The 22,056-nt window shown below is 42.0% G+C and overlaps 1 protein-coding gene across 14 annotated transcripts in view; it reads right to left on the reverse strand.

Annotated features, from left to right (window-relative positions):
* Nucleotides 1-22,056, reverse strand: part of DLGAP1 (DLG associated protein 1) — a gene marked incomplete at both ends in the record, with an annotated part of 968,578 nt that overhangs the window by 44,242 nt on the left and 902,280 nt on the right. For 12 of the 14 annotated variants that reach the window (XM_079943254.1, XM_079943263.1, XM_079943262.1 and 9 more), the window contains 2 exons: nt 6,302-6,393; nt 14,646-15,022. In XM_079943254.1, the coding sequence (XP_079799380.1) occupies nt 6,302-6,393; nt 14,646-15,022 (469 nt within the window). The remainder of the gene's footprint in view (nt 1-6,301; nt 6,394-14,645; nt 15,023-22,056) is intronic. The other 2 variants (XM_079943265.1, XM_079943259.1) reach the window with 1 other exon arrangement.

The following is a 22,056-nucleotide window of genomic DNA, read 5'->3' on the forward strand; positions in this document are numbered from 1 at the left end:
TCTTATTTTTTTAAATAAATTTATTTATTTTTGGCTGCGTTGGGTCTTCGTTGCTCCACATGGGCTTTCTCTAGTTGCGGCAAGTAGGGGGGCTACTCTTTGTTGTGGTGCACGGGCTTCTCATTGCAGTGGCTTCTCTTTGTTGTGGAGCTCAGCCTCTAGGCGCACAGGCTTCAGTAGTTGTGACACGTGGGCTCAGTAGTTGTGGCTCACAGGCTCTAGAGCTCAGGCTCAGTAGTTGTGGCACACGGGCTTAGCTGCTCTGCAGCATGTGGGATCTTCCCAGACCAGGGCTTGAACCCGTGTCCCCTGCACTGGCAGGTGGATTCTTAACCACTGCACCACCAGGGAAGTCCGATCCCCTTACTTTTAATCTGTATGTGTCTTTATATTTAACGTGGGTTCCTCATAGAAAACATAAAATTGGGTATTGTTTTTAATCCAGTCTGACAACGTCTGTCTTCTAATTGGTATATTTAGACAATTGACGTTTAAAGTGATTATTGATATCGTTGGATTAATGTCTACCATATTTGTTAACTGTTTTCTATTTGTTGTCCTAGTTTTGTCTTCCACACATTTCCCTCTTTTCTTAGCATGTAAGTTATACTTCTTTTTCACTCTTTTTAGTGGTTGCCCTAGAGTTTTCACTGTACATTTTACAACTAATCCAAGTTCATTTTCAAATAACACTATATCACTTCAAGAGTAGTGCAAGTACCTTATAATAATTAAGTAGCCCTAATTCTTACCTTTCATCCTTTGTATGATTGCTGTTATTCAATTCATTTATACTCAAGAGTATAGTATATTCATATATATTGTTCCTATTATTATTTTGAACAAACTGTTATCTGTTAGATCCATTAAGAATAAGATAAATGAAAGTTTTTCTTTTACCTTCACTTTTTCCTTCTCTGATGCTCTTCCTTTCTTCATGTAGATCTGAGTTCCTGGCCTATATCATTTCCCTTCTCTCTGAAGAACTTCTTTTAACATTTCCACAAGTTGGATCTACTGGCTACAAAGTCCCTCAATTTTTGTTTGTCTGAGAAAGTCTTTATTTTTCCTTCCTTTTTAAAGGATAATTTCACAGAGTATAGAATTCTAGGCTGGTGTTTTTTTCTCTCAAATATTAAATATTTCACTCTATTCTCTTCTTATTTGCATGGTTTCTGAGGAAAAGTCACATATAATCCTTATTTTTACCCCTCAATAGGAAAGGTGTCTTTTTCTTCTGGCTTGTTTCAGGAATTTTTCCTTGGTTTTCTTTGAATATGACATGTCTAGGTGTATTGTATTGGGCATTTATCCTGCTTGGCCTTCTATGAACTTCCTAAATCTATAGTTTGGTGTCTGACACTAATTTGGGGCAATTTTCAGTCACCATTGCTTCAAATGTTGCTTCTGTCCCTTTCTGTCTTTTCCTTCTGGTATTCTCATTATGCATATGTTCACCTTCTGTAATTGTCCCAGAGTTTTTGGATATTCTGTTCTGAGTTTTTTCAGGTTTTGTTTCCTCTTTGCTTCCAGTTTTAGAGGTTTCTACTGTTGTATCCACAAGCTCAGAGATTCTTTCCTCAGCCATGACTCGTCTACTAATGAGTCCATCAAAAGCATTCTTCATTTCTGGTACAGTGTTTCCAATCTCTAGCATTTGTTTTTTTTTTTTCTTAGAATTTTTATTTTTCTGCTTACATTATTCATCTGTTCTCGTATGCTGTCTGCTGTTTCTATTAAAGTCTTTAGCATTTTAATCATACTGTAAAAAAATTCCTGATCTGTTACTTCCAACATTCTTTTTTGTTTAATTGCTATCAAACTGTGTAACCCAGACCTTTATTTTAATGTACAAAACCTTTATTTACTTGCCACTTCTCTAAACTGTCATTTAACCTAAAAGCTGCATGTCTCCATACCCTCTAAAGAAATATTTGATTTAGATTCAATTGATTCAACCTACCAAATTTCACCAGTGAACTTATGAATACTTCCTATTATCTCTCCATCTACCCAGCCATCCATCCAACCTTATTTTTTTCCTGCTTTCAGTATTTTTTTAACTTTTTAAATCTTTTATTTATTTTTTTCACACACACACTGTATTTTATTTTTACAAGAGGTAAATAAACTGACCCCAAGCATTGTAAATGGATGACCACAACAAAAGCAACAATGATTGCAATTACCAAACACAAAACACACTCATACTATGTCATACTATTGACATTCAGTGCAGTAATCCTCCACTGTAACAGCTACTTTACTTTGCAGTGAAAATTGATTTGTATATTTTTTGCCTCTGAGTCCTTGTGGGATTTTTTTTTTTTATTCAAACAGAAAGTCAAAAATTATAATCATTCTCATCAGTTCACTCAGTCCCATGTAATTAATTTTTTTTATCTTGATCTTTTGTTAGCACTTTTATGAATTCATCAGTTTTCCCTTAGAGTTCTGACAATGCTTATTCATTCAGTTCAGCAGTATAGTCAGTTACCAAAAACCTGTACTTGTCAGAGTCTTTTCCATGAATTCCTTGAAGATGAAACCCTTTTATAGGAACATTTTTGCAAAAGCATCAGAGTACACCCAGACTTCCAACATTCTTGTCATAGATGACTCTGAGTCTAGTGCTTGTTCAGTCTCTGCAAGCTGTGTTTTTTACCTTTTAGTATGCCTTGTAAGTCATTGTTGAAAGATGGACATGATGTACTAGGTAAAACAACCGTGGTGAATAATGGGTTTTTAATAAACGTGGTGGTGAGGTGGTGGGGAGGGGAAGCATTCTCTAGTCCTACGATTAGGTCTTAGTCTTTCAATGAGCCTGTGCCCTTGGACTGTGAACTTCAACAGTGTTTCTCAATCTCTCCCCACCTGCCCCCCACTGCAGGACAGGATGGCAAGACGGGGCTGGCTGGGGTTAGGTATTTCCCTTCTCCCAGATAGATTTAGGCTCTGATTAGAAACCCAGCAGATAAGGCTCTGGTAAATTAGTTTCTCCTGCAGGCAGATCTTGTTAAGAACAGAATGCTCTGGCATATTTCAGAATGGTTCCTTTCCCCTCTCTCCATCAGAAGCGTGAGAGGATTCTTCTCTGATTTCCACTGTGAGGACCTGGTAGATCTTCTGCAGTTAAGAATCATGAAAGTAAGGAGGCCCCCCTCTGACTGGGTCCCTGTAAAAATTTCAACTCTCAGACTTGTCCTCCCTGAGCTGCCAGCAATTCATCAATTACAGTTCATGTTTTCCTACCCTGGTACTGGTTCGCATGGGGCTTTTCTTGTGGGTTTCTACTCCAGCAAGTTGTGATTCTCTGTGTCTGTGAGTCTCTGCAGTACCTAGAGCACTGATTTTTCTTGTGGCCTCACTTCTCTGACTGGTTTAAGAAGAGTTGTTGATTTTTCAGTTTGAACAGCTTTTTTACTTGTTGTTAAAACAGAGTGGTGACTTCTAAGCTCTTCTTTACCTGCTGGACCAGAAACTGCCTGTTATCTTCTTTTTACATATAAGGAAACCAAGGCAAAAAGATATTTAGCAATTTGATCAAGGCCTCCCAGCTAGTAGGTGGAAGAGTCAGAATTTGAATCTTGGTTCAGGAGCCTGTGTTCTTAACCACTACATCATTGAGGAAAACAAGCAAGTTGGGCTTGTAGGGGAAGGAGGAATATGTTTTCTTACCATGAGATCTTTCATATCTACTAAGTTTACATTTTCAAAACATTTTCTAAAACAATGAAAGGAACATGTGCCAGAAGGGTTGGCTTGAAAATAATGATTACTAAAACTTGAAGTAGATACAATAAGTAAACATTTTAGAGTAAAAGAAAACAAAAATCACTCCTAAACCTACCATTTTTACAGATTACATTTCAGTCCTTGTTCTTCTTTGTGAATATTATATGTGGGTATTATGTCCTCTTTTTCATTTAACATCGTATCATGGGAATTTCTCCCATGTTTCCACATCTTCTTTATAATCACATTTAATAGCTGTATAATAGTCTATCCTGGTGACATGCTATAACTTACAAAAGTATTCTCTTATTGCTTGACATTTGATGATTGACATTTTTCTTTTACAATGATAGGTAATGTTCCACAACATTTTCCCTTTCACTGAGTGATTTCATTCAGGATAGCCCCATGAATGGAATTCCTGGGTCAATAGACTTGGATAGTTGTATAATTATTGCTAATTTTTGTCATATTAGTTTCCACATTAGGGTTGTCCCAATTTTCTGGGCTTCCAGCATTGTGTAATTACATCAGATATAGTAGCATCAAAATGTTATATATATGTATATTGAAAACCTTTTAGATACAAAGGCAGTGTCAATAACAGGAGGCTATAAAATAGGACCCGTTCCGTGAACTGATGCATGACTTCTTCTCAGATTTTAAGTTTATGTTACATGGGGCCTTGTATATAGGAGACATTCCATAGATATTTATTGAATGGATGGGTGATGAACGGTTGGATGGATGACATCCAACTGATTTCTCCTTATTAACACATAAAAAGTTAGTGGCAAAGTTGAACTGACATCCTGATTTAGAATATAGAGTTCTTCCTCCCGCTATAACTGCAGTTTTACTTCATTCAGCCAACATTCACTACATACTTAGTATATGAAAAGCACAGTCTGGAAGCTGGGGGTATTACTCTCAATAAAACATAGTTCCATCCATCATGGTCCTCACAGTTTGACTGGGAAACTCACAAACCTCTCCAGATCAAATTCTCATTTATAAAATGAATGGACTGACCTCAGGAGTCCTTTCCAGCTTCCGGATTCTGTGATCTTCTCAAACTCTAAATTTCCTACTTCTAGATACTAAGTCTAAAGTAAGCTTATCTTAAAGAACAATCTAAAGAAACTGGTGATCCTGGATAGTGACAGGGAGTCTTCTCCCCTTCTTACTCCTCATTTGTCCGTTCATTCATTCATCATTCATTGAGCACGTACTAAACATGAGACACTATTAAGCTCTAGAAATAAAAATACCAATAAGTCCTCTTCTCTTAAAAAGTCTATAGTCAAAAGTGCGACGGTTTTTTGAAGAGGGATAGTTTGGCAACACAACAGTACTCCACACAGTGTTTATGTGTGTGTGAGTGGGATCCACTTATTCTACTGTCAGGAAGGGGAAATTTCCCCTTTTCTCCTCTTGAGTTCCTGTGGTTGGACCAGTCATAAAACTGACACAAGACAGATTGTGTCCTGTGGACTGGAGAAAAAGAAACCCATTTAATTTGTGTGCACATAGAGGTCGCATAGAAATGGGACCTAAGAAGTGGCCAAAGCAGATAGCTTTTATATTTTTTAGACAAAGAAGCAAGAAATATGAGAGGGATTGACAGGACAAAGAAACTTAGCTTTGGGTGTTTAATTAGTAAGGAATTTAAGCAAAGTTTGCGCTTAGGTAGTAAATTAGTAAAGAAGTAACAAGTACCATATGCTAACACATATATATGGAATTTAAGAAAGAAAAAATGTCATGAAGAACCTAGGGGTAAGACGGGAATAAAGACACAGACCTACTGGAGAACGGACTTGAGGATATGGGGAGGGGGAAGGGTGAGCTGTGACAAAGCGAGAGAGAGGCATGGACATATATACACTACCAAACGTAAGGTAGATAGCTAGTGGGAAGCAGCCTCATAGCACAGGGAGATCAGCTCGGTGCTTTGTGACCGCCTGGAGGGGTGGGATACGGAGGGTGGGAGGGAGGGAGACGCAAGAGAGAAGAGATATGGGAACATATGTATATGTATAACTGATTCACTTTGTTATAAAACAGAAACTAACACACCATTGTAAAGCAATTATACTCCAATAAAGATGTTAAAAAAAAAAAAAAAAAGTAACAAGTATGCAGGCTTCTCAGCCCTGAGTCCCCTATCTCTGGTAATGATGGTGTCTTTCTACCTCCCAGTCCAAGGAGAGCACCTTTCACATGGGAAATTTATTTCCTGCTTTCAGGGAGACAGAGAGGAGGGTAAAAGTATCCCTCTCGCGTTGACTGTTTCTTAAGTAGTTTTAATTCAAAATAATCAACGTGCCATTGAGGCATATTTTGGGCCCCAGCACTACTATTCTAGCTAACATTTAAATGGAGTGGTCTCCAGTATCAAAGTAGAGGAAGGAATCAGCTAATATTGACTCAGGCTCCCCCTCTGAATGCTCCCAGAAGTTAATGGAAAATAACACTGAATCTTCAAGGTTTTTCATAGGGAAAAAATACTTGTACCATACTTGCCAACATCAAGACGAAAGGGGACAAATGCATGTGGACTCACCATTTCTCTTCTTCTACTTGCACTCCTATGGACTGGAACTTACTGGGTGCTTTATTTTCCCCTGTTTTGTTAGGTTCCTCAGCATCATCCACCTGAAGAAATAACCAAAAGTAGAGGTGCTCTATTTTAGTCATCTTGCTTGAAAAACAAAGTCCCATTTCATTAGAAACCTCTATAATATTATTGGAATGTTTTGTGATTTATAACCTTTTTGTTCAATGTTTACGTGTTTGATGAGCAACTTCATTATAACGCACTTGGACTCTGCTGATCTTAGTAAAATGCAGTTTTGTTCATTTCCAAAGTGCCTAATAAACGTCTGTGATTCCTGCATGGACTTGTGAGGATATACTTCCTGTGAGCTCTGTATTAGAAGGGAGCACCTCATGGGATGGTGTTGTTGAAAGTTTTGAATCTGCAAATACCAAAATGCAAAAGAAGGCAGAAATTTCACTTATTGTAGTTAGAATTGTTGACATTGGGAGATTTAGGTATTAACCTCATTAATATAACTATAGAGCATCTTCATTTTTTTTTCCCCCCTTAAATTAAGGAATTGGCTTTGGATATCACTCCATAGTTTCTAAATAGCTAGGCATATATTACAGGTCATATAGAAAATGTATCTGTGTATAACTGATAGCTTATGTGACAGATGAGGCCCAACCCAAGTTTGAAATAAATTTTATGACTCTTCAGAGCAGTTAGATTTATTCCTCTTTTTTCTCTATGTTTTTAATAGATTAGTTTTTTCTAAATAGAAAGCCATTTAACATGAGTTGTATAAAACTAAAACACAGAAGTGTATAATGTAGAAAGCAGAAGTTCCCCACGAAGCATGGTCAATTCTTTGACGCATATTTGACCATCTTTTAACGTATGTAGAATATATTATATATAAAAGTGATTATTAATACTAAATTTACACAGATGAGATTATACTATATATTTTTTGTGTGCAATCTGCTTTATTCATTAGCACTACTATCTTTTGGACATTTTATCATGTTAGTAAATATAGCTCTAACTCAATCCTTTTGTTGGCTACATAAATACTCCTTTTAATGGTTATGTAAGCAACGTGGGCATCAGGGTAATTTTCTCTCTGCTGTTATTACATTTAGTATTATAAGTAATATTTCATATGTATATTTAGAACAATTCTGCAAATATTGTATGAGAAAAATTCTTAGGAGTAGAAATGTTAGATGGAAGTACTGAGCATATTCAACTGTAAGGGATGTTGACAAACTGCTCTTCAAAGCATTTATCAGTGTATGGGAATATCCATTTTCCAAATGTTCACCAATATTAAATATTGGCAAACTTTAAAATTTTTGCTAATATCACAGGTGAAAAATATCTATTAGCCTTTTGTATTTTTATCTGTAAACTGCCTATTTATATCCTTTGCTAGTTATTGTGGGGTTTTTTTTCTTATTGAGTTGTTTATTTTCTTCTTTATAGGATCTCATTACATCTTATGACCCTTAAATCCTTTCTTGGCTATATATACTGTAAATACTTTTTCCCAGTTTATCCTTTGTCTTTTAAATTTTGTTCTTCATTGTAGAGAATCTTAAATTACTATGTAGTTAATCTAGCTTTTATGGTTGGGAAAGACCAAAAGTTCTCTTATATTTGTTTTTATGCTTTCATTTTTTTTTTCATATTTAGTTCTTAAATCCACTATCCTGAAATGTTTGTGTAGAAGATACAGAAATTTAATATTTTTTCTGCACATGAATCATCAATTGACCTGGCTCTTTTTATTAACTAATTCATCTCTTTGGTTTGAGATGCCAACTTTATCTTATACCAAATTTTACCCATATATATTTACCCAAACATTCTCATATATAAAAATGTGTTCTGGGGCTTCCCTGGTGGCACAGTGGTTGAGAGTCCGCCTGCCGATGCAGGGGACACGGGTTCGTGCCCCGGTCCAGGAGGATCCTGCATGCCGCGGAGCGGCTGGGCCCGTAAGCCATGGCCGCTGAGCCTGCGCGTCTGGAGCCTGTGCTCCGCAGCAGGAGAGGCCACAACAGTGAGAGGCCCGCGTACCGCAAAAAAAAAAAAAAAAAAGTGTTCTGGGTCTATTGATCTATTTGTCTTATTGCTCCTCCCTCTCTTTTTTTCCTGATATAATTTTGTAATAAATCTTGATCTTTTCTGTGACAAGTCTCCTCTTGTAATTCTTTTTTTTTTTTTTAAATAAATTTATTTATTTATTTTTGGCTGCGTTGGGTCTTTGTTGTGGCACGCGGGCTTTTCGTTGTGGTGGCTTCTCTTGTTGCGGAGCATGGGCTCTAGATGTGCGGGCTTCAGTAGTTGTGGCTCACAGGCTCAGTAGTTGTGGCTCGCGGGCTCTAGAGCGCAGGTTCAGTAGTTGTGGCGCACGGGCTTAGTTGCTCCGCGGCATGTGGGATTTTCCTGGACCAGGGCTCGAACCTGTGTCCCCTGCATTGGCAGGTAGATTCTTACCCACTGCTCCATCAGGGAAGTCCCTGTAATTCTTTTTTTAAAATGTAATTTAAAAACTCCAGCAACCTAAGTGTCCATCAACAGATGAGTGGATAAAGAAGATGTGGTACATATACACAATGGAATATTACTCAGCCATTAAAAAGAATGAAAATTTGCCATTTGGAGCAACATGGATGGACTTGGAGGGCAGTAAGCTAAGTGAAATAAGTCAGACAGAGAAAGACAAATACTGTATGATACCACTTATATGTGGAATCTAAAAGATACAACAAAGTAGTGAGTAGAACAAAAAAGAAAGTCTCACAGATATAGAGACCAGCTAGTGGTTACCAGTGGTGAGGGAGGGAGGGGCAATATAGGGGTGGGGGAGGAGGAGGCCCAGGCTCTTGGGTGTAAGATGGGCTCAAGGATGTATTGTACAACGTGGGGGAATACAGTCAATATCTTGTGATAACTATAAATGGAAAGTAACATTTAAAATTTGTATAAAAAAGTTAAAAATTTTTTAAAATAAAAAATAAATTTTACTCATTAAAAACCCCAAAACCTCTAGGGTATTTTGGGTATTAACTTCTTCTAAATAAACTAACATCACATTGTCAAAACCCTCCCCCCAGTCTCGACTAAGTGATAAAAATCACAGAGGAATTTTCATTGAAATTTCTTTAAATATTTGTATGAATTTTGAGAGAATTGCCATCTTTACACTATGGAGTATTCCCATATAGAAATATTAATAGCTTTCCATTTATTCATTTATCCATATCCTTCCCCCACCCACCCAGGACTAGAATACCAGAAAAACACCAGAAAAAGTAGTTGATGTGAGTTTTGGTGACATATTATATAAAAATGCATATTTTTAAATATTCTAGAATCATATTAGTGCTGTGAGTTGCTCCCACTAGAAGAACACGTGAACCAAGATCATATGTTCACCACATCCGTCACGGGCTTTTGAATGCATGTGCTCATTGAGGGAAATAGCACATTTATTTATTAATCGGACAAAGTGCCTCATTCTGGTGACTTAGTTACTGTCTGGAAGCCCCAAGCCCACCTTCTCTACCCAGCTGCTCTGTGGCACAGGGGCCAGGACTCTGAAGACTACATTTCCCAGGCTTCCTTGCTCGCTGGCCTCCAATTAGGTTCTAACCAAGGAAGGTCGGAGGAGGGAAGGGGGCTTCCATCCTGTTTCACCTTCTGCTGGCAGTTGTGGCTCCAACCCCAGCCCTTTCGAAGCCCAACAGCACGTGCGCCAGCCCTTGCAAGTCCTGGCACCAGACGGCCGTGCTCGCCTCAGTGGTCTGGGATGGGCTATATGGGCCTCTCCTCTGAGTGTCTGAATTTTGGTAACCCCGTCTTTCCCCTTCTGCTCCCCTAGTCCAAGGGTGACCTCTTACTGCATCCCTTTCTGCTCTCTCAACCATCCCATTACTGTAGAACCAATTTGGTGTATGAAACTGCCTCTGTGTGAGAAACGAGCACGGCTACCTTTTTCCTGAATGGGATTCTAACCGGTTCCGTATGGCTACACTCATGGAAATTAAAAATGCTCAGGATGTCAGACAAAGTACGATGCTGCAGCGTTACACTTTGGGGTAGTTTCAAAATTACCCAATGAAATTTTTTCGAAAGATGCACGATAGATATTCCCCTTAAGAACCGTGATGCTCAATGCACCGGGAAAGGGAGAAAGAAAGGAAGCAGGGGTCCGAGGATGAAGGACGTTGTACTCTGTTCCAGCCTCGCCCCACCTGTCCAAACTCACAGCTTATTTGCATCAAAGCGTTGTCATCTGCTTAAGCTTTAGTCATTGCAGATAAATTTACCTCTCTGACTTTAATCCCCTTAGTTAGATCCAAATATTGACAAATGTCACCTCTCTTATATAGTATGTAGGGTAATCTACTTAAATTTATGAAGAGGCATTCAAAAATTTTAAATACGTTGCAGGGTTAATTAAATCTCTGTCCTGAAAAAAATTGAGAAAGCCCACGGCCGATGATACAATTTTAGTGTTTTTGGCTAATCAAAATTTTAAAGGAGGATAATACTAATAATAACAATCGAACCTAATATTTATTGAGCCCTTAATATGCCAGGCACTATGCTTTGAACTTTACATATATTGTATCCATCAGTTTTTTGTTTTTAATTTTATTTATTTATTTTTTGGCTGCGTTGGGTCTTCATTGCTGCACACGGGCTTTCTCTAGTTGCGGCGAGCAGGGGCTTCTCTTCGTTGTGGTGCACAGGCTTCTCATCGTGGTGGCTTTTCTTGTTGCAGAGCACGGGCTCTAGGTGCACGGGCTTCAGTAGTTGTGGCACACGGGCTCAGTAGTTGTAGCTTGTGGACTCAGTAGTTGTGGCACATGGGCTTAGTTGCTCCGCGGCTTGTGGGACCTTCCCGGACCAGGGATTGAACCCGTGTCCCCTGCATTGGCAGGCAGATTCTTACCACTGCGCCACCAGGGAAGTCCCTATCCATCAGTTTTTATTACAACATATAAAGTACCGATGCAATAGCAACTATTATTATTCTCATTTTCCAGATGAGGAAACCATTAAGTAATTGGCCTAAGTTCACACAGGCTGTAAAGTAAATAATTATAATATTAACTATTAGATATAGATTAAATTTAAAATGTTGGGAAAGGCTTGAAAACTCTGACCCTAAAAAGGTAAACTGTGAGAAAGAGCCCAAGGTCCTAGTAGCACATATTTGGGGGATTAGGATTTAAATTAGATTACAGTGTAATGAAATTTGATGACTATTTTGTATCCTAAATTTAAATTTACTTATTATTCTCCATCAAAGAAGCAGCATAATGTGGTCACATTAGATGCCAAGGTACAGTCTAGGCTCTGTCAACATAAGATGTGTGACCTTGGGTTCTCACTTCTGTGGGAGAGACAATAACCCACCTATGCCATAGGGCTGCTGTAGAGGCAGAATGAGACAACCATATAAAGCACGCCGTGCTCTCATATAATTTCTATAACTGTGAACAATGATTGGAGGAAGAGTAAGAACAATTCTTTAGCTCACTAAAATATCCAGATATTCAAGAAGCAGGGTGGTCTCTGAAACAAAGACTTTCTCCCCAGCATTATTCGTGAATTTCAGAGTAGTTCCGTCTTACTGGGTAAAAAAAATAATAATATAAGTTGGATATCATATAGTATATGAATGCTTTATTCTAAGAATTATTTAGAGAGTAACCTAACCAACCAGCAGAACTGGGAGGTGATTAAGATAGAAGCTTTTAAATAAAATGAACAGTAAGACAGATAATTACCTTTAAAATACATTGTTAAGTGAAAAAAGGCAAGATATAGACTAGTGTGAGGTATATGCTGCTACTATCTGGGTAAAAAGGGGAATGAATATATATTTGCTTGAATATGTGCAAAATACCCCTGCAGGGAGATGCAAATATTGGTTCTATTGATTTTCTCCGGAAAGGAGAACTGACTGGCTATTTTTTTTTTATTTCATTTATTTATTTATTTATTTATTTATTTATTTATTTATTTATTTATGGCTGCTGGGTCTTCTTTTCTGTGCGTGGGCTTTCTCTAGTTGCGGCGAGCGGGGGCTACTCTTCATTGCGGTGCGCGGGCCTCTCACTGTCGCGGCCTCTCTTGTTGCGAAGCACAAGCTCCAGACGCGCAGGCTCTGTAGTTGTGGCTCACGGGCCTAGTTGCTCCGCGGCACGTGGGATCTTCCCGGACCGGGGCACGAACCCGTGTCCCCTGCATTGGCAGGCGGATTCTCAACCACTGCGCCACCAGGGAAGCCCCTGACTGGCTATTGAATAGCAAGGGGAGAGAGGCTGGTCACTGTATGTCTTTTTATAACTTTTGAATTTTGAGCCATAGGAATATATTATCTATTGAAAAACTAATGTAAAATAAAGAAAAAAAATTTAAACATTAAGGAAGTAGAAGAAAACTAACATTACTGGGTGCCAATTATGTGCCAGATAAGAAAGGTGGAATTTTTAAAAAATTACGGTAAAACAGACATAAAATTCTCCATTTAACCCTTTTTTTTTTTTTTTTTTTTTTTTTGCGGTACGCGGGCCTCTCGCTGCTGTGGCCTCTCCCGTTGCCGAGCACAGGCTCCGCACGCGCAGGCTCAGCGGCCATGGCTCACGGGCCCAGCCGCTCCGCGGCATGTGGGATCTTCCCGGACCGGGGCACGAACCCGCGTCCGGTGCATCGGCAGGCGGACTCTCAACCACTGCGCCACCAGGGAAGCCCCCATTCAACCCTTTTTAAGTGTACAGTTCCTGTGGCATTAAGTACGTTCCCATTACTGTGCTACCATCAACACTACCCAGCCCCAGAATTATTTCATCCTCCCAAACTGAAAGCCTTACAGGAAGCTGGATTTTGTAAACTCCCTCCTTCAAATAATCCTACGTGGGCTCGATGAGAAGACAGTCTCAGGAAGATGAAATAATTTGCCTGGGACGACACAGAAGACCGGCCTCTGCTCTTCCCTACCCCTTGAAATCCTCTGGGCGGTGGGAGGGAATTAACTCCTGGGATTGGGGTTGGGGTGAGGGTGGGTGGAGGCTGACTTCAGGCCCGGGGCCTCCTGCTGGGTCATCTGGTCCAAAGCACCCGTGCTACAAGTTCTTTTAGGAAACTTGACAAGTCGTGCCATGGTAACCCGTTGGTTATAAAAAAGCATTTGACTCATTGCTACCAGAGAAAGTTGAATTGTCCATTCAAAGTGGACTCTGCAGAATGGATGGTGAACATCCATCATCGTTGTGAAAACGTCCCCCACGCCCGGTGCCTAGACGTGCCTTAGAGTTGGTTCAGTGTGGATAGATTTATGGGCCACCACGTCAGGAAGTTATTATTCAAAGGGCACCTGCGGAACGGTACAGCACAACAAAAATGGGGGGAAAGAATGACTCTTCTCCATGGATGGGAGGAAATTTCTAGCAGGGTAAGCCAAGCTGAACCCATCTAACAACCAAGAGTCAGTTTGATCTTATCGTTGGGCAATAGAAAACAGAGAACTGAACTGAGAAGCCTGCTGAAGGATCTACCTTTTTAATGAAATGCATAATGAAATAGCCCACAGTTACGCTGACCCTGGTGCACATTCTTTCCTCATGATGCTGTGATGGGAGTTATTGCTTTCCACACTCTCCTTCCCTTTGATCTCACTGGCCATCACTCCCATGTCTGTGAGAAGTGGTTCGCATTTTTGTTCTCGTGTGGTTACTCAATAGCGTTGAACACACTGTAACACCATCCAGTCATCCACGTTGTTCTTGGGTGCCCACTCCTTTTTTGAGAATCAAAATGTGCATTAGGAATTGAGGACACTTTATGTTTGATTGTGTTCATGTTTGTTTAATTCTCCTCCCCTTGTCTCACCACATTCAATTTCGAGAACAAAAATAAAAGCTGCTAATCAACTATACTTCAATTTTAAAAGATTGGAATTTTGGGGGGGAAAAAAAGATGCTGATAATGTCTATAGACAAAACACCTTCGTAATTTTTTAAAATCACATTTCACAACGTACAGGAGTCCAGAGCCAGTAATTTGAAAGTCTGGTCCTACATCATCCAAAATGGTAAGATAGTGAATCTTCTGGAAAAAAAAAAGGGGGAGGGGTACATTTCTTCATTTGGGGTTCCTATTTCTTTTTTTTTTTAACAAATTTATTTATTTTTTTGGCTGAGGCACTCAGCTTGTGGGACCTCAGTTCCCCAAACAGGGATTGAACCCAGGCCGTGACAGTGAAAGCGCAGAGTTCTAACCCCTAGACCACCAGGGAACTCCCTGGGCTTCTATTTCGGAGGACAGAAAGGGAGGCTGTTACCTGTATCCCAATGGACAGGCATCGATTCTTCTTGAAGTGGTCCTTCTTCCTGTCCTCTGCAGTGATGGTGGCCATGGCGGTGGTGGTGGTGGTGATGGTGGCAGCATTGTTGCCCATGTGTTGACTTGCTGGGCCGTGGATCTGGGCATTGGCGGCTTCGATGGCGGCTGTCAGAGCCTTCATACTGTCCAGGCTCTCCGTGGAGTTGCTCAGTCCAGACTGGCTGATAATATCCCCTCGCTGGCCCTGTCCATCCATGTAGGCGTCCTGGGCCGACTCTGTGCTACTCTGGGCTGTGATAGAAATGAAAGGTTTCGTGGTAGTTCTGGGTGGGACTGGAGGTGGTGTCTTCTTATATGTTGTAATGCAAGATGACACTGGAAGACAGCGAAAACAAAGACACTGATTTCTGCATGGGTTTTAATTGTCAATATTGTAACTGACATCCATTGGAAATTAGGGCCCACGAAACACACCAAGACACTGAACGTGAAGACAGGTCTGTTGATAGACTAAGTGAGATCCCTCCTTAGGGGGCATATTTGGGCCTCCTCTAAGGCGACACCCCCATACGACTGAGGGGGAAAGAGACTGAAAAGCACTGATCTCTGAGATGGAAGTTTCTGAAATGGAGATTAATATGAACTGACATAAAACAGACAGGACTAGCCATCTGTAGAAATCTTCCCGGGCAACAGGGCACCCTGAGAGATAATGTATAACACGGAAAAGACCTGGGAAATCTTTGCCTTCGCAGGGAAATATTAACCACAGCTAATGCTGAACAAAGTAACTCATTGGAGAAGATTCTGGGGGTCAATAAAGAACATTGAAAAAAAGAAGAAAGCAAAGAGGTTGTGAGCCTGTGTGTTCTAATCCTAAGAACAGGGCAAAGTGCCTGTGGGGGAGGGGGAGGGGAGGGGGAGGGAGCAGGGCGCCGGTGGGGGGCTGAGCTCAACCCACTGTCTTAACTTCTTACACCTTGCTTTTATCTTCATTCCGTTTCTCCTCCCTCCTTTTCTTTTTCTTTCTTTCTCTTCCTTCCTTCCTCCCTCCCTCCCTCTTTCCTTCCTTCCTTCCTTTTTCTGGGTATGTGCTCACTCTATAAACTTTAGTTCTGAATTGTGTTGCTGTTTCCGAGCAGATCCGTCCTCTGAGAGGGAGGAAACCACACACACGTCTCCTACTGTAAAATAAATGTACCCGCTAGTTGGGAGATCAGCCTGCGTGTGGCCTGTAGGAACCCACTCCCCAAAGTGCTGTCCTTCAGGGCGACGTGATCAGCCCAAGGTTCTGCACAGTGAGGCGCCCCTTTTGGAGGTTCCCACTGGAGCAGCCTGCAGCCCCTGTCTGCAAACATCTGAGGGTAAACCCAGGGTCTTGAAGAAGCTGTACACACTGCTTCTCAGCATTCCATATTTGTGGAGCACGACGCAGTAAAACACAGATTGAAGAGAATGAAATTTCCACGTGGGAACCGCCCCCTGGTAAAGAATGATTCCTTAACCAGCTTTCTAAAGCCTTTTGTTGAGTCCCCTTAAAAAATGGTTCAAACTATTGTGTTTCCATCACTTTCTCCCCCACCTCATTCCCAGCCCCAGCCTCAGCCTTTCCTTTTGGGACTGTTGTTAACACCAGATCGAAAAGTCCTGACCACACAATGCTAGCTAGTTACCCATGGTTCTAGTTGTCACTCAGGCCATCTCGCTGAATGAAATACTCACTTCGATATTCAGGGTGTTTCCTGAGGTCGCTCAAAAAAATCATCCTATAATGAACAATGAACAGAAGGATCGCATTTCTCTGCCCCGCTGTTCCACTGCCCTGTGATTTGGTGTAATTTCCTTAACCATAAAAGATGGGGACAGAAATGTTTGGCTACTTCCCAGGGCTTGCCCAAGAGTTGAAGGAAAAGAAACGCACAGATGTCACATTACAGTATCACATGTGCTCTGGAGGTGAGGGTAGCCTGAATAATAGAAATGCAGCCTCCTCTCCGTTACCTGGGACTGGCAGAGTCTCCCCCAGGAAAACCTTCCATCTCAGCTGTGCGTGAATCACACATCTTTAAATAGGAACAGAGCTCAGCGGTACACACTCCAAACTCCGCAGCTTTTAGCTAACGAGCCTGGGACCAGCAGAGGGAAGCTCACAGCGCTGGAGCAGGACCAGCCCGGGCTCAGGTTATCCCACCAGCCACAGGGAAGCCAGGGGATGCAGACACGTGCACCGTTGATGTTTCCCCTCACTTGATTGAGTTTCATGCACTGTAACCACTGAGGGGCTACTTTCCGCTTCCCAGGAAATTTGAAGGGGGTAATGCTCAGTGTCAGTTACTCAGCTGCACACCCGAGTGGGTGGGCCGGGGAGGGACCATCATTAGGATAGAATCAATCTATCTATTCGAATCTAAGAAACTAGATCATTTTATGACTTCTCCTACAATGTGAACTCATTACAGTAAGTCCCCTACGTTGCGATCTTTCGAAGATGTGACCGTGCCAGCTGTTGTGCTGTACTACTGTACTTTTCAAGGTACTGTACTGTAAGAATAAAAATGTTTTCTTTATTTTTTGTGCTTTTTTTTTTAGTGTATTATTTGTGTGAAAAGTATTATAACCCTATTACAGTACAGTACTACATAGCCGATTGTGTTAGTTGGGTACCTAGGCTAACTTTGTTGGACTTACGAACAATTGGACTTATGAATGCACTCTCGGAACAGAACTCGTTCCTGTGTAGGGGACTTACTGTATTTTGTCCGAAATGGGTTCTCAGGACATTCAGCCCACCTATATTCCAAAGAAATTAAGTGCCACTTTCCAACATCAAATGTCTGATTCTTTGGATTGTTCACTGCTCATTGTGAGCTATCCCCAGTTTCCTTCTTGGGTGTGGATAATCAAAACCAGACAACGCGGCCAAATACAGTATCATATCATTTGCTGTGATTTACAGCACGATGTGGTACCTATGATTGGGGGGTGGGGGTGTCACATTATTTCCAGTGTGATGTCGGGGCTGGCTACGCACCCCCTGGGGCCAAATGCAATTTGGCGCCATCTGGTGGCTGTTATCATTTCCTCTTCGATATCAATAGGGATAATTCTGGGGACTTGGATCGCCGGGGACTTTCAGGACGGCAGCAGCAATGCTAGGCATCCACTAGGGTTAGACTGGACAGGGAGGACCCTGGGGACATGGCTTCCTCAACAGGCTGGCCCAGCCCCAATGCCCAAAGGAGGTAAGAATTTGAGATTGGCTCACTCTGAATTAGGGGACCATCCGCCATGGGGTTACATCCCAGGGGCTTTACTATGAGATTTTACTGGTGTTTAGAGCTTGGCACAATTCTGCCAGGGCCATCGGAGTCAAAGAAGCACCACCTGTCAGTCATCAAATAGGAATTTTGAAGGAATTCAAATCTTTAAGATTACACTTTGAGGGCGAAGAAAGGAGACCCAACACACAACTCACACTTCTCGCAATTCCCTTCCCCCTCATGCCCCAGTTCTTGTGCATCTGAGGCTCCTCCAAACACTCAGACAACTAAATCCCCCAATTTTTCCCAGCATCACGCTTTCTTAGTTTCGCAGGCTAAGCCCTAAACACTTCTCTTCTCTCTTTGTTGTTGTTGTTTTGTTTTTAAAATTCTACTCTCGTGATTCAGCACCACGAATGATTTAGAATGCACTGAGGTCTGGGCTTCCCTGGTGGCGCAGTGGTTGAGAGTCCGCCTGCCGATGCAGGGAACACGGGGTTCGTGCCCCGGTCCGGGCAGATCCCACATGCCGCGGAGCGGCTGGGCCCGTGAGCCATGGCCGCTGAGCCTGCGCGTCCGGAGGCTGTGCTCCGCAACGGGAGAGGCCACAACGGTGAGTGGCCCGCGTACCGCAAAAAAAAAAAAAAAAATAGAATGCACTGAGGTCTGAGCACCAGGAAGCATGTGGTAGAGTGGGGCCCAAGGACGGTGAAACACAAGTTAATAAATCTTGTTTGGTCAAGACAGAAACAAAAATGAGGGGCTTACATGCAGTAAGGGAAACACTTCGCTTGTTTAAGAGGAACATTCTCAAAAACACTGATTAAAAAATGCAAGTGCTCCTTTTACTCAAGTGGAACTTGAAAAAGAAATGATGCTGTTGGTTTAATCATTATTACCGCTTTCCTTTGTCGGATAGGTTTATTTGTTCATATCAGATACATTGAGTTTTTCCTCCTTTGGGTTCTGGTGATGTGCTATCCCAGCGCGAAGTTGGCTGTAAAGTCTCCTATCCGTTTACAAGAAGAGTCAGCAGGAGCAGGTTTCCAGATCTCACTGTCATTACTTTCATTCACATAATAGTGCAATGCAGCAAGAGACCAGAGATCGGTTTTTACATTTGAATTAAGAAAAAAAATTTTTTTTAAAGAAGAACTTACGAAGAAAAACAAATGAGAACAAATTCCTACCCTATTTCAGTTTGTAGCTGACTCTTCAATATTTTCTACATTTGCATAGAAAGATAATGCTGGTGTTAGTCTCAGAAAGACCAGAGCCAGGGATTATTTTTGTCTGGAGTGGTGAAGGATTTCTGGAAAACTACCTGGACTCTCCTTTCATTCCAGTTATCCTATGTATGTCAGCTGGACACAAAACAGATGTAGGAGCAAACCTACTTTTTATTTCTTCTTATTAATATGGACTTACTGGTTGAGCGAATGGGTCACACACTCTAAAGCTATGTTGAGGAATTATTTAGCAGTTCCTGGTTGCTGAATGCTAGAAACACTTTCAGATACGAGAACAAGCCCATAAGGAACTACAAATAAAAACACAAAAGATCAACAGAAGAATTCCAAAATATACAAGTACAGGGCTGACTTTGTAGGTGTAAACAAGCTGTCCTACGTTGTTCTTAACCACAAAGCAGGCTGTGACTTGATCTGCTTTTACTAGTAAGAGCAACTTTGGATTTGCAGTGAGTCGTATCAGATGGTCTGCTCTTGCTGAGTCCAGACCACCAGAGAGAGAAGGGCTGCCTGGAACGGTCTAGTTTCGGTCTAGTTTCTATCGAGGACAAAGGTCTCCCGATTTGAGTGATTTGGTCCAGCTGAACAGGAGGTTAACAAGCCCTCAAAAGGAAGTGCTTTATTGGAAAAGAGATTTAAAAAGTGGAATGGGGCTAACAGTGGGGTGCTGGAACTGGCTCTTATCAGCTGGCCAGATTCAACTGTGCAAATCCCTCCCCAAGTCTGCGTTCAGTGACATTTCCTTGCTAGCTTGAAACTGACCTTGGTTTGAGTGTTTACACCACAGGAATTGGCAGGTGCTGTGACTCAGTAGGTATCCCCCCCAGAGAGCTGGTTGTTACGCATTTCCAGCACACCTACCACACAGACCCCGTGCTATACAAAGTGTAACCCACAGACAGGTTTGGATTCACAAAGTATCTGATGAGTGCACCGTGAGATAGGTCATGAAAACACCCAGAGGGAGCGTTTAGAAACTTTATAGCAATTCTACAGAGATTCTGTCGTTGAATCCATTAGAAAGATGACGACTTGTCTTTTGCATGTTTTTGTTTTTTTAATTTCTTTCTTCTAGTAATTCATTTTTATGGCATTTTACCAAAATGTTGACCTGCAACAGATTTGACATCCAGTAAGAAAACAAACTGTCCATCACCAGAGATAGTTTGAGAAGCACTGATTTTGGAACGTTCGCAAATCCAGGGGACAGGGCAGTGGTATCGCACGTGAGATTGAGAGACTAGAGAGGTAACTTGAAACTACAGCCTACTTTAGAAAGCAAAACGATATGGAGAGGCCAAAGGAAAGAAATGTGGGAGGACCTAAACTTGGGACATAAAGGGAGGACTGCACAAATCCAGGACGGGAAGAGTAGACTTGTGGTTTTAACGTCAGGTAAGTTGTCTATTTCTATGAAGGTGCGTCTGCATAGATGTGTGATATCTAGAATGAGGGAAGGATTGCCTTGCCGCCTTCCTGCCCTCCCTTTAAGGGGAAATCACAGGGTTCTCTGAGGACCATGTCTTATAAGGAATGGTTTAGAAGAGAGGGTGTTTCGTTTGCAAGAGAAGGTAGTCGGAGGGGTTTCCCATTATTTCGAAGGCTATTGTGTAAAGGATGGCATGGACTCAGGCCGTATGAGGCCCGCAGGGAAACCACAAAAGGAAAAGCTCAGAGAGGCATAAAGAATACTTTTCTAGGAGTCGGTCGTCCAAGGATGGAATATGGGGCCCTCGCTGGGGAGTGAGCTCTCTGTCTGACAAGGATGCTAAGAGAGGAGGCCAGAGAGAGTTACCAGCAGGCTGTTGGTAGCAGTGATGGATGTCCTGGCATCCTGGGAGCACATATTGGCACCGACGAAGACAAAACTCTTAATCGAGAAGTTTGCTGCTGCCACTTCCGGGCAAGCAGGCCCAGAAGTGCTGAATTTACAATGAACGGTGGAGATCATCCTTCCCGGGGTGACATGCTCCCCAGTCTGGACTGCCCCGTCAAACGCCAGACAGATCTGTGATCTAGCTGGAGTCCTTCACATGATAAAAGCACAAACCCAGGTGAAGACAAAGCTGATGAGATGGAGAATGAGTCCAGACGCTTCACCTGCCCTTAGATCAACTCAATCACCGGAGAGTCCATCTTTCCTCCGTAACACACGCTGTGCTAAGAATTTAATAGACAGGACTTCCCTGGTGCCCCAGTGGTTAAGAATCCGCCTGCAAAATCAGGGGACACGGGTTCGATCCCTGGTCCGGGAAGACCCCACATGCCGCGGAGCAACTAAGCCTGTGTGCCACAACTACTGAGCCTGTGCTCTAGAGCCCGCGAACCACAACTACTAAGCCCGCTGCGACAACTACTGAAGCCCTCGCACCTACAGCCCATGCTCTGCAACAAGAGAAGCCACCGCAACGAGAAGCCCATGCACCGCAACGAAGAGTGGCCCCTGCTGGCCGCAACTAGAGAAAGCCTGAGAGCAGCAGAGAAGACCCAACGCAGCCAAAAATAAATTAATTTAAAAAATAATTTAATAGACATGGTCTCACGACCCAGATAGATCTCACTAAACCCATTTGTTTGATGGTAAGACTGAGGCTCAGGGTAGGTAACTGACTTCTCTAAGTCACGCTGCTCCTAGATGTTCACACGGCTTCCAATCCCACCTCTTCTGTTCAGTCAAAACGCCTGTATTCATCCGCATAGTAAGCCTTCCCTGAAACACCGCGTCCAGTAGAAGATAATGCTCTCCACGAGGAATTCCAGGAAACTGCTCCTAGCTCAGTCCTCTGGGAGTCCTTTGACCCAGAGGACTGAGCTAGGAGCGCAAAGGTCTGGAGGATGAATGCATTTGGAGTGGTCAGCAAGGGGTGCCCAGCTGCAACTTGAAAAATTTTGCAAAAGG

This window comes from Stenella coeruleoalba (genome assembly GCF_951394435.1).
Source record: "Stenella coeruleoalba genome assembly, chromosome: 14".
NCBI classification, from domain to species: domain Eukaryota; kingdom Metazoa; phylum Chordata; class Mammalia; order Artiodactyla; family Delphinidae; genus Stenella; species Stenella coeruleoalba.